Below are 13,547 nucleotides of genomic sequence, written 5' to 3'. Positions count from 1 at the left end.
CGTTTTCCGGTGCTCAGTGTAACCGGTCGTAGCAGTGGTTGTAAGGATAAAGACGTCTTCCTCATCATCTACGACATGACTGGGGTCATCCAAGTGCAGCAGTTCATTCCCTACATATTCGCGTAATGCCCCTTCCCTACCCTCCCGCCTCCTTTACCGTAGTCTCTAACCACAAAATACACAGCTGGAGCACAACGGATGATAACGTTCTTTGCACGGAAGCATTGTCAAAGTAAGTCCATCAACTACCGCTCCGTTTGTCACCGCTTTGCTCAAAATCCCGAGTGCTCGTGTGTGTTCCATGTGTCTCGAACCAAGAGGAAAACTTTCAATCTAAATATGTTATGAACCTCAAATGCACAAGCGTTTCCTCTCACGTGGCGACCGTGGGGCTCCCCAGTGGAGCCGCCAAGAATCTAGTCTCATGTTGTACCGGTATTTTCTCCATTCGCATTACGGCCGTGAAGCGGACTACTGGTGCCGTAATGCGGAACAAACCATTGGCTGGCAACCGTGGACACGATGGACCCACATATGACAACAATCGTGTTGCTATGACTACGCTTTCGGGGCGCTGCCACAGGTGCCAAACTCAGATAACAAGAAAACGATTTTCACATCTATAGGCAGCTCTGACTGCAGTCCTAAACGACTACTTTCCTCCTGATTTGCAGTGGCAGGCTTTGCCTTGAATTGGCCCAGGCTCTTACTACAACGCTGTGAACGAGGGACACAACTGGGAGATCTCCACAACCCCACTGCATTTTGTGATTTCTCTCTCGATAGCCAAATCGGATGAAACTTCACTGTTTACACGGGTTGTCGTCGGCCCTCAGAAGACACCCTCCATCTGCTTCCAGCACAGTCTGGTTACCTCATCATGCAATAATCATCCGCTACATTTGGTAGACTTGTGTGCGGCGACGTGCGACAGCCACGTGGCTAGGGGGTTACCAACGTGCTGGGCACCGTCTGTAACGTGGAACGTCAGACTGTGAACATGATGCAGAAAATCAGGTCCCAAAGACAGCTGTATGGATATCCCCAGATGGTGCTGCAATGAGACAGGACCACAACACTGACTCAGGTTCAACCGATCACCCCTATTAGGTAGGACACCTGGACTGTCATACGACTTATGTATCCGCCTTTTCCCGGTTGTCAATTTGTGCAGCTCTATCCTCTTGGCGGATAAGGGTAGGTCTTGGCGAGTCGCAATTCTCTGGTGGAGAGCGAAATGTGCGTCCTCTTTTGGGCTCGCTGCTGTCACCTGCCATTGTTACGTCAACTGTCGTCACCACCTTCTTCCGGATGATGATGTAGCACCTTTTTGGGTCTATCAGGGACGCATGTGCATACATCTGATGTTTCCTTCCGCGATTCGTTGACTGTGTTTACCAGGGGAATTGCGACAGAATATGTCTGCCACTGTCGTCGCTGAGGGCTGCAGGGGCTGACCAGTGTTGCTCACGGCACACAGAGATAGTGTGTTGCAACTTGCTATGACAAATTGCACACCGAAAACGTAGACACATTAGAGCAATCAGAGTCAGCTTGCTCCTCAGCCAGGGAGAAAACTTCATATTACCGTCTGGAAACTGCACTGTATCCATAATTCCTGAAAAATGTGTGCTGGGAACCATCAATTCACTTCACATGCCACTTATCCACTTTTTATTATTGTGCTCGGGCCAGCATGATCACGGCCTGCGATGGAGTGCTTGCACCCTGAATTTAATCCTGGTGGAGGCGCGCTATAAGCAGTCTCGTGGCCTGGTCTGCCACATAGGAATGGGGATCGGGGCCAACACCACCTCGTCCATTTCGATTTACTCCATACGTGTTTCGCAGCAACGCTATATCACGGGATACAGTAAATCTTGTACTTTCCTCGTGCGGGCTCAGCACCTGGCGTGGAACGGTGGATTTGTTTCAACATTTCGAACTGAACGTTCATCGCCGCAAACGAACTACAACCACAAAAGCTGCAGATAAGTAGCCTAATCGGAACACGGTGTGCCTGAGAACCAGCTGTTCTTCCTCCTCTACCGCACAATTTCTTCTAGTCGGCGAGATCTCTCAGTTATGGTGGTTAAGGATAAATCGGTTCCTGATGTGCTGTTGACAGGATCAAAAGCATTCGACCCACACACGTAACAGATGCCGCTTCAGAAAATTTCCCTCGAGCGGTGCTGTTGCATCTATCCCCGGGCATCCGTCTGCCAGAGACAGTTTACTGAAAGGAAGACACCTATCTAGAGTAACCTGGTTCACGGTTTTCCCCCAATTAAAACAGCTATTGAGGTGTCTACATGTGTGATTAGAGAGGTTCACTATTTGATGACGTTACTGAACAATGAAGCTGAATCTGAGATGGGTGCAACGACAGGGAGTTGGTGAAGTAGCCTTTACAGGCTGAAGACAGTTGTGAAAATTGCAGTGAACGACTTGTACAGTACATCGTGTCAAAGTACGTCCATCAGGACTTTCGTTTCACTGCTCTAAACCTTCCTATCATAGTACCCTCTTTTCTAGGCAGGCTACAAATCATATGTATGCGCTTCTGCGACGACACCCGCAGACGTGAGAGTCGCCACGGGTGTACTGTTCGTCCATTCACAGTCACGCAAAACACTTCATCACGATATCGCGAGTTTTTGTGCTTATTTAACCTTCAGATAGCAAGAAATGAGACAGGGTTTACCATTCACATAGAAAAGCATACGGGAAAGATATTATTGTACACCGATGCACACACAACAAACGGCATTCTTCCCTCTACGTAGACTTGTGTAAATAGAATGTTGACGAAGATAACATCGGTCACACGTTTTGGAAGATGCCAGTTCTGATGACTTTGCCATTCACGACTGACTGCAGAGAAAATCCACCTGTCTTCTGTTTCTGCTAGTTTCCATGATGAATCATTTCACATTGTCCTCAAACGTTTCGCCCAATGCCGGCCTGGGACGTCGGTAACAAAGACGAGTCCATGGCAACCCAACAGGACAGACAGAAAATGTCGCTCGGTCTCAGCCGCTGCTTGGCCTACTGGTCCAGCATGGCGTTCCGTCTGGCTGCCGCTTTCTTCCGAGTTCGCAATTACAAGTGAAGTTGTTTTCCTTCTGATGTTGCTTCACGCACCTGACGACAAATGAGCCAAGGCGAAAAAACACGCCCAAAATCAGAAGAGATCTGCGATAAAGAAGCCTTTCTTGCTTTAGGTGGACGCACATAAATACGTGTGGTTACTGTCATGAGGGTCAGGCAAAAAGTGGAACAAAAACATCCTCCCGCTTCTCCCCTCACGGAAACACACATGTCAATGGGAGTTCAAACTTTTCAGTTTGGGCAGCACCTTCACACTTAACTGACAACCGTAAAGCACCCGGACGCCCGGAGATCTTACAACTGAAAAAGGGCGATCCTCATTCAAAATCAGCAGCCCGCTGGTCTCAAGCTTCTAGCATGATATCCGTCTCTGATTTTCACGTATTTAAGGATACAGAGCTTTATCGGGAGGCTACATTTACTGGAAAATGGGAGTGATCGTTGGGATATGGTCACCACAAGTTACCGACTTTGTATAGCTTTTTTACGCTGGGGATATGGTGTGACCGATGCACTTTCATAAAGAATGCATGATTACCGCAGCCCAAAACGACGGAATTAAAAGTGCTAATTCCGTTCATAGTCATTGTGGCGCTACATTTGGTGCACATGTCCTGTTCATTTGTGGGCACACCATATCAGTGGTATTCTCCAGGGCACCCTGAGAACGGTGGGCACACATTCGTGAAACTCACGGATGGCACCTACAGACGTCCCCTAAGGATATTTGATCGAGACCAGCATAAACACCATATGTTCACCGACAAACTCGCCTGGACGGACATATGACAGAGGGCGGTGTCGACTGTCATCAACACGCGAGCCACGCGCACCAGCACCAACTCTGTCAAATACACAACATGTTTTGCTTTGCAGTTTTCGCTTCTTTGATGCAAACCTTTTTTCAACGGTTATGTCCCGTTCTCCTCAGCCATTTCATTGTAACCTGTCAGCCGTAAGAACACACGGTAGTACCTGACCATAACGTTAGAGGGCTCCATTTAGATAGCTCCCTACGAGCTCGAAAAAGAGCCCTCAGGAGTGACGGACGGAAGCAACAGTTTATGCGGGACAAACTGGTACATGCCATGAGAGAAATGTCCACTCTATTATCTAGGCAACCACATCAAACAACATGCACCTATCATTGTACCATGCTCACCAGCTTTGTGATACGATATTTGTCTCATTTACCGTCCATCCGGTTTTCAACAGACTTGTCTTTCCATTTAGGATAGATTTGGACGTGGACTTTTTCCGCCAATTTTTTCGTTCTTCGAAAGAGTCTCTGTTTCCATTCGACGATCGATACGGGTGCACGCGCGCAATCCGGTATCAGATAAACGCGGCAGATCCTGTGCAACGTTACCCTGACACACGCTCTATATACTGCTTGTCTCATCCGGCCGTTCCTACATCTCCTGAAAAGCGTTTTCACGAATTCGTCCAACACGACGCCATCAACCTATGCTTCCGTACGAGAATCCTAGTCTCAGGTCTTTACGCGGCGTCTAGCATTATATTGGCGCATCATAGAGAAATTTGAAACCTCTCAAGCACGCTGCTGCAGTCTTCTCCAGCGCAGCAACCCAGTGACATTCGCCGCAGTGCGTCTGGTACTCAATTCCCGAAAGGCACAAAACAATTCTTTTCACGCGATACTACACACCACGATAGTGCCCAGCCCCTTTCGACCCGTACCACCGTGACGCCTCGCTATGAACGACAACACATTCCGCAGACACCGAATGGGCTGACTGGTCTTCCGATGTCGTCCAATAGCACTCTCACCCACATGTCCTAGTTCCGCTGATGTCTGCTGCCAGACCTTCATGATAACTCAGACCCTTCTCTTCTACGCGAGCTTGGCGAGCAATCTTTTCGGGCACCCGGCCCTTGTTTGTTCTTAAAGCAAAAACCCACCGGACGCGATATCGGTCTCCACTCAGGAACTCTGTGGAATTAGGTGTAAGGTTGGAAGACTTCTCTCCAAGAACACCCTTTCTTCATCAAGCATCTGATTTAGCTCCGTTCCGGCTCATCTGTGTTCCTACATTTTCTAGCCGCTGGTGTTCCCCTCCCTAGCTGGATTCATCGTCGAACACCCACACATGGCGCACACAGCTGGTGTATCCAAGAGTAACGGCTGGAGAAGAAAAGACTTTGGAACAATCACAGGTACTAGCTGAAGGTAGACGAGGGATGACCTGAGCCAACTGGAACCGCAAGCTACAGTTTCCTGATTCCCACCACACATTTTAATTTTCGTGGCAGGTGTGAGGCGTGCCCAACAATAGCCAAACGGAGCTCCCCCAGACGCGACTGGCAATTGTTGTATGATAAAACGAAATTTTCGCATCAGACGAGAATGAAGAGGAAACAGATCACGAGAAATATCCGTAAGGCGAGTCAGCCTCTTTCACTTCTACACGGATATCAACACGAACCGTCAAAAGATCAAAAAACGAGAGAAGGAATTGTTAGCAGGAAGGAGAGTGCAACACGGAAGAACGGAACACCTGAAGGTGCAGTACTACCGGGTGTTAACATTCACATTCGTTGCCGGTAAGCAGTCTCACATTCAGTATACGTGAGGAGAGTCAGAATGTCCCTCACTCTTATTCTCAGAATTTTATCAAGGGTCCGTTAAAATCTTCTGAAACATACGCACGCCCGTGAACACAAGTGGCACAACTGGAACCCGTCGCGCGTCATCGGTTGCAAATCGCGGAGAGACGTGACATGCGCCCAGCTGAACAGACGCGATGCTACCCCATCAAGCAGCACGCGACGCATTGCGTCCTGCCATCTCCTACGGTTCTCTTCCCCTCTACAGCGTCTAGAGCACCCCTTCCCCCAGCAACCGTGCCCCAATCAGCGTACACATCCTCTTGGCCAAGAAATGCACGCCTGCCTCCGCCTCTTCTATCATGAAATGTGAGCACTGGAGCCGACACCAACACTGCTAGTCCACCGTTTACAATTGGTCCAGTGTTTCACTGTGCAATTCTGCGGCGAGAGACAATGACCATCATGCAGCGGAGCTATGAGAGGAACTGCTGCAGACTCTTTCATCCCTGCACAAGTAAGAAAGTCTAGAACGTCATCCTTACTGCCAGTGGCTAGGCCTTAGCAACAAAGAAAATAATCAAATACACGAGGTGGTGCACCCTATTTCAACCAGTGACCAATACGACACCATGGATGTCGGCGGTGTCAACATACACACGGCGACTGAATACGGCGACAACTGAGAATTCCGACAAGAATGATAGGCAGCGTTTTCTTCGAGGATTTGCTCTTCTGCGGGAACACATTGAGTGATTTCATATTTACCAGTCACTAACGGTTGGTGACAAATGAATGGTCGCGATTCCTACGTCGTGGATTCGTTGTCATCGAGTTCGCCGGGGCAAGCCTTCCGGCGTCAAATTACTCGAACTAGCTTATGGCAGCCCCTTAGGATAACAATGCCCACCGCTGTGCCACCAATCATTGGCTACATAAGTGTTATACCGATATGCCGGAAGCAATACCACACGAGCCGGCCCTCCCAGCACAGTACTCCGTTCACCAAGACGGGAGGTGGGCATATCCGCTTTCCACCAAAATTGTCCCCGCAGATATTCCAGAAGCGATGGAGTAGTCCCCCTTCCTCCGCTCGGCATTTATTCTGTCACGAAGGGTGAGACGGCTCCTACCTCTGGCTGCTCATCTTCTTCTACAAGAGTGTAACCTTTCCACGACCCCTCTCACAATGTCAGCACTCCTTACTGCCGATTTCTGCAAGTGAGGCGCAATAGGTTGCTCTTAGAACCGCTGTGACTAATGTGGTATTAGTAAAAGGCGAGCAGACTAGAGAGGGTGCCCTTCATTGTTACACAGTGTTCGCTGGTCACAACCATAGCGGCGGCCTGATCCCTCTCACCAATGGCTGCGAGCTCAGCCTGCAGAAGTCGCTTCTTGGTGGCAATCAACGTACTCCGGCTCCGCCATCTGGCATTCGCCTTCCTCGGCAGTTAGAGACAGGAGAAATGCAACACCGGCGACCAGCTGCGGAAGGTCATCCGCGATAACACCATTTTCGTCACCAGCGCTGCACTCCAACCTAGTTTCTCTGATCCCATGTGTGTGACACCACGGCCTTGCATTTCGGAGGACAGAGAGAATTGCTGCAACTCAGCATCCAATATCTTTTTTATTATAAAACGATGCACATATGGACGACTATTGTGGTCGATACTCAAGATGAATTTGCACAGCTACTCACACATTTGCAACCCCAACATCTCAAAACCATCTCGTCATTGCAGCTGCCACTGGCTCACTGCTGCGTCTGGGTCCGTCCGCTATGCGTATGCACAGCACGCCCAGACGCTCCGTAGCTCACCCTTGCTCCACCTTATCACTCCTCATCGCTTAAATACACCGGCACTGGACCGCTGCCTACCGCCTGGGCGCGCCAGTGGAAAACCGGTGACGAGGCGCAGTCAGCGCAAGTGGAGAAAATGAAACGCACCACGAGACGTAAGTAACATCCCGTACGCAAAAACCGCCACTATGAGAAGCCTCTCAACAGACAGGACATCAAATAGCTTGACCACAGGCCTCGTAATATGACACAACGCATCACGGATTCGGTCGCATTTGGATACGGGCACCTGTGAATAGTCCCACAGCCATCGTGGTGGACGCTTCAGAGGCCCCTCCTGTCTGGCCATGCTTACAACCCCCCCACGCTCACCGCCAGAATACTCCCCAACGAATATAACGCACCAGGTCCTACATTGGACTTATTGCGGCGAAAATAGATGCCTGTGACACTGGCCCGTGTGTCCACGGGGAACCGCAAACCATGTCGACGCTTCATTGTATTGACAGCAACAACCTCGTACACGGAAAACAAGCGACACCAAAGAATTCCAGAAAACTCACTTATTGCAACACGCATGTAAGATAGCGCGATCAATGGTAACACTCATCTAAGAACATGGCTTCGCTACACCAGCTCTTCGCTTTACCACAGAGACGCAGGCCGCGAAGCAAAACAGACGGAAGAGGCAATTAGCAGCAACGAGACTCAACGCACCGACGAAACCAAGGACACCAGACGATGGAATTGACCGTCGAAGATGACTTCCTGTTACGTGCTCCGAGCGGTAGGGGCCTTTCACGGAATACCCGAAGGTGGCCATAGGGGTCTTGTTCACTGTCATGTGCAGGCCAGGGCAGTATTGGCCTGTGCCTAGACACGTTTGCATGGCGCAGCAACAGCACGTGAGAGAACTTCCCGACAGTTTAACAACGTACTTTAGCGCACAAGGGTCGCTGCGAGAAACATGGCCAAGTGAAGCTTCCTAGCCCGTGGAATTATGCGGGGATAGATGCATAAAATAGTGTTGAAAGCGGTTGCCTGCTAGTCCTTACAACGCAGTAGCTCACATAGCTGCGTGTCACAGACAACCAATGAAACCGTGTCACCAACTGAAAACACTGCGATGAGCCAATCGGCCTCGCGCTACTCCTTGTATGCATGAAGAAAACGTCACTCTCACTCTCTCCCACGAACGCTTAAAACGCGCCCGCTTGTCCTCTCTTACCTCCGCCGTCTGTACAAAAGCAACAGCCCGGCAAAAACACTAGGCACTGACATACAGCGAAGCACGTCTGACCCGTTCCTCCATACCCACCAGACTGATATACCCTGCCGAAACGTGCGCCGCCGCCACACGCAGCACGTCGCATATTCCGGAACAAATGCAGTCGCATCCCTGCAACCCCCGAACAACATCCTAGTTCCTAGAGCAGACACAGTGTTTGTGAGTCAGGGCAAAAAACACAACAGCGGGTGTAGCCCCACCACCTGCCGCCTCTGCATGCTGCGGTGGTTGTGGTCGCGGTGAAACACGAATAAAACGCGCACATCCCCTCTTACCTCCTCCGGCGTCTGCGCAATTGCAGCAACACCGTGAAAGGACTGGGTGATGAAAGTCAACGATTCCTGCCTCACCCGTTCCTTCACCCCTTCCTGTATCCCCATGAGTCTGTTACACCCGTCCGAAGCGTCGGCGCCGCCACACTCGACATGACGCATATTTCGGAACAAATGCAGTCGCATCCCTGCAACCCCCGAACAACATCCTAGTTCCTAGAGCAGACACAGTGTTTGTGAGTCAGGGCAAAAAACACAACAGCGGGTGTAGCCCCACCACCTGCCGCCTCTGCATGCTGCGGTGGTTGTGGTCGCGGTGAAACACGAATAAAACGCGCACATCCCCTCTTACCTCCTCCGGCGTCTGCGCAATTGCAGCAACACCGTGAAAGGACTGGGTGATGAAAGTCAACGATTCCTGCCTCACCCGTTCCTTCACCCCTTCCTGTATCCCCATGAGTCTGTTACACCCGTCCGAAGCGTCGGCGCCGCCACACTCGACATGACGCATATTTCGGAACAAATGCAGTCGCATCCCTGCAACCCCCGAACAACATCCCAGATCCTAGAGCAGACGCAGTGTCTCTGATTCAAGGCAAAAACACAACAGCGTGTGTAGCCCCACCACATGCCGCTTCTGCATGCTGCGGTGGTCGTGGTCGCGGTGAAACACGAATAAAACGCGCACACCCTCTCTTACCTCTTCCTGCTGAACAGAAGCAGCCACATCAAGAAACGACTAGGCGATGAAGCACAACGAAGCCTGCCTCACCCGCTCCTGTATCCCCACCAGTCCGTTACACCCGTCCGAAGCGTGGGCTCCGCCACACTCAGCATGCCGCATATTCCGGAACAAATGCAGTCGGATCTCTGCAACGCGCGAACAACATCCCAGTTCCTAGAGCAGACACAGTGTCTCTTATTCAGGGCAGAAAACACAACACCGGGTGTAGCCCCACACCTGCCGCCTGTGCATGCTGCGATGGTCGTGGTCGCGGTGAAACACGAATAAAACACGCACATCCCCTCTTACCTCCTCCGGCGTCTGCGCAGTTGCAGCAACACCGCGAAACAACTACGCGTTGACGAAAAAGGATGCCCGGGTCGCCCGCTCGTCCCTGCCCACCAGTCTGTTACACCCGTCCGAAGCGCGGGCTCCGCCACACTCAGCATGTCGCATATTCCGGGACAAATGCAGTCGGATCCCTGCAACCGGCGAACAACAGCCCAGTTCCTAGAGCACACACCTCTGATTCAGGGCAAAAACACAACAGCGGGTGTAGCCCCACCACCTGCCGCCTCTGCATGCTGCGGTGGTCGTGGTCGCAGTGAAACAGGAATAAAACGCTCACATCCCCTCTTACCTCCTCCGGCGTCTGCGCAGTTGCAGCAACACCGCGGAACAACTACGCGTTGACAAAAAAGGATGCCCGGGTCGCCTGCTCGTCCCTGCCCACCAGTCTGTTACACCCGTCCGAAGCGCGGGCTCCGCCACACTCAGCATGTCGCATATTCCGGAACAAATGCAGTCGGATCCCTGCAACACGCGAACAACATCCTAGTTCCTAGAGCAGCCACAGCGTCTCTGATTCAGAGCAAGAACACAACAGCGTGTGTAGCCCCACCACCTGCCGCCTCTGCATGCTGCGGTGGTCGTGGTCGCGGTGAAACACGAATAAAACGCGCACATCCCCTCTTACCTCTGCCCGCTGAACAGATGCAGCGACGCCGCGGAAGGACTGGGGGATGAAGCACAATGACGCCTCCCTCACCCGTTTCTGTATCCCCACCAGTCTGTTACACCCGTCCGAAGCGCGGGCTCCGCCACACTCAGCATTTCCCATATTCCGGAACAAATGCACTCGCATCCCTGCAACCCGCGAACAACATCCTAGTTCCTAGAGCAGACACAGTGTCTGTGATTCAGGGCAAAAAACACAACACCGGGTGTAGCCCCACCACCTGCCGCCTCTGCATGCTGCGGTGGTCGTGGTCGCGGTGAAACACGAATAAAACGCGCACACCCTCTCGTACATCTGCCTGCTGAACAGGAGCAACAACGCCAAGAAACGACTAGGCGATGAAGCACAATGACGCCTCCCTCACCCGTTTCTGTATCCCCGCCAGTCTGTTACACTTGTCCCAAGCGTGGGTTCCGCCACACTCAGCATGTAGGGTATTCCGGGACAAATGCAGTCGCATCCCTGCAACCCGCGAACAACATCCTAGTTCCTAGAGCAGACACAGTGTCTCTGATTCAGGGCAACAAACACAACAGCGTGTGTAGCCCCACCACCTGCCGCCTCTGCGTGCTGCGGTGGTGGTGGTCGTGGTCGCGGTGAAACACGAATAAAACGCGCACATCCCCTCTTACCTCCTCCGGCGTCTGCGCAGTTGCAGCAACACCGCGAAACAACTACGCGTTGACGAAAAAGGATGCCCGGGTCGCCTGCTCGTCCCTGCCCACCAGTCTGTTACACCCGTCCGAAGCGCGGGCTCCGCCACACTCAGCATCTCGCGTATTCCGGAACAAATGCAGTCGCATCCCTGCAACCCGCGAACAATATCCTAGTTCCTAGAGCAGACACAGTGTCTCTGATTCAGGGCAACAAACACAACAGCGTGTGTAGCCCCACACCTGCCGCCTCTGCATGCTGCGGTGGTCGCGGTCGCGGTGAAACACGAATAAAACGCGCACACCCTCTCTTACATCTGCCTGCTGAACAGAAGCAGCGACACCAAGAAACGACTACGCGATGAAGCACAATGAAGCCTCCCTCACCCGCTCCTGTATCCCCGCCAGTCTGTTACACTTGTCCCAAGCGTGGGTTCCGCCACACTCAGCATGTAGGGTATTCCGGGACAAATGCAGTCGCATCCCTGCAACCCGCGAACAACATCCTAGTTCCTAGAGCAGACACAGTGTCTCTGATTCAGGGCAACAAACACAACAGCGTGTGTAGCCCCACACCTGCCGCCTCTGCGTGCTGCGGTGGTCGCGGTCGCGGTGAAACACGAATAAAACGCGCACACCCTCTCTTACATCTGCCTGCTGAACAGAAGCAGCGACACCAAGAAACGACTACGCGATGAAGCACAATGACGCCTCCCTCACCCGTTTCTGTATCCCCGCCAGTCTGTTACACTTGTCCCAAGCGTGGGCGCCGCCACACTCAGCATGTCGCATATTCCGGAACAAATGCAGTCGCATCCCTGCGACCCGCGAACAACATCCCAGTTCCTAGAGCACACACAGTGTCTGTGATTCAGGGCAAAAACTACAACCGCGTGTGTAGCCTCACACCTGCCGCCTCTGTATGCTGCGGTGGTCGTGGTCGCGGTGAAACACGAATAAAACGCGCACACCCTCTCTTACATCTGCCCGCTGAACAGATGCAGCGACACCGCAGAAGAACTGGGCGATGAAGCAGAATGACGCCTGCCTCACCCGTTCCTCTATCCCCACGAGTCTGGTATACCCGTCCCAAGCGTGGGCTCCGCCACACTCAGCATCTCGCGAATTCCGGAACAAATGCAGTCGCATCCCTGCAACCCGCGAACAACATCCCAGTTCCTAGAGCAGACACAGTGTCTCTGATTCAGGACAACAAACACAACAGCGTGTGTAGCCCCACCACCTGCCGCCTCTGCATGCGGCGGTGGTCGTGGTCGCGGTGAAACACGAATAAAACGCGCACATCCCCTCTTACCTCTGCCCGCTGAACAGGAGCAGCGACACCGCGAGAGGACTGGGGGATGAAGCACAATGAAGCCTGCCTCACCCGTTTGTTCACCCGTTCCGGTATCCCCACCAGTCTGTTATACCCTCCTGAAGCGTGGGCTCCGCCACACTCAGCATGCCGCATATTCCGGAACAAATGCACTCGCATCCCTGCAACCCGCGAACAACATCCTAGTTCCTAGAGCACACACAGTGTCTCTGATTCAGGGCAAAAAAATACAACAGCGTGTGTAGCCCCACCACCTGCCGCCTCTGCATGCTGCGGTGGTCGTGGTAGCTGCGAAACACGAATAAAACGTGCACATCCCCTCTTTCCTCTGCCCGCTGAACAGAAGTAGCGACACCGCGAAGCAACTACACGTTGACAAAAAAGGATGCCCGGGTCGCCTGCTCGTCCATGCCCACCAGTCTGGTATACCCGTCCGACGCGTGGGCTCCGCTACATTCAGCATCTCGCGAATTCCGGAACAAATGCAGCCGCATCCCTGCAACCCGCGAACAAGATCCCAGTTCCTAGAGCACACGCAGTGTCTCTGATCCAGGGCAAATAACACAACAGCGGGTGTAGCCCCACCACCTGCCGGCTCTGCATGCTGCGGTGGTCGTGGTAGCTGCGAAACACGAATAAAACGCGCACATCCCCTCTTTCCTCTGCCCGCTGAACAGAAGTAGCGACACCGCGAAGCAACTACACGTGACAAAGAAGGATGCCCGGATCACCTGCTCGTCCATGCCCACCAGTCTGTTACACCCTCCGAGGCG

General features: G+C 52.5%; 1 protein-coding gene across 1 annotated transcript; it reads right to left on the bottom strand.

The window, feature by feature from the left end:
- Positions 1 to 3,444: 3,444 nt before the first annotated feature.
- Positions 3,445 to 8,697, bottom strand: TGME49_298070 (hypothetical protein). The gene is made up of 3 exons (XM_018782346.1): positions 7,220 to 8,697; positions 6,886 to 6,966; positions 3,445 to 6,239 (listed from the first exon to the last, which is right to left on the bottom strand). Exons 1-3 carry the CDS (start codon positions 7,260 to 7,262, stop codon positions 6,040 to 6,042), a joined length of 324 nt encoding a protein of 107 aa, XP_018638390.1. The 5' UTR covers positions 7,263 to 8,697; the 3' UTR covers positions 3,445 to 6,039.
- Positions 8,698 to 13,547: the final 4,850 nt, after the last annotated feature.

This window comes from Toxoplasma gondii, chromosome II (assembly GCF_000006565.2).
Source record: "Toxoplasma gondii ME49 chromosome II, whole genome shotgun sequence".
In the NCBI taxonomy this organism is placed as follows: domain Eukaryota; phylum Apicomplexa; class Conoidasida; order Eucoccidiorida; family Sarcocystidae; genus Toxoplasma; species Toxoplasma gondii.
This window is presented reverse-complemented; position numbering and strand designations above follow the sequence as displayed.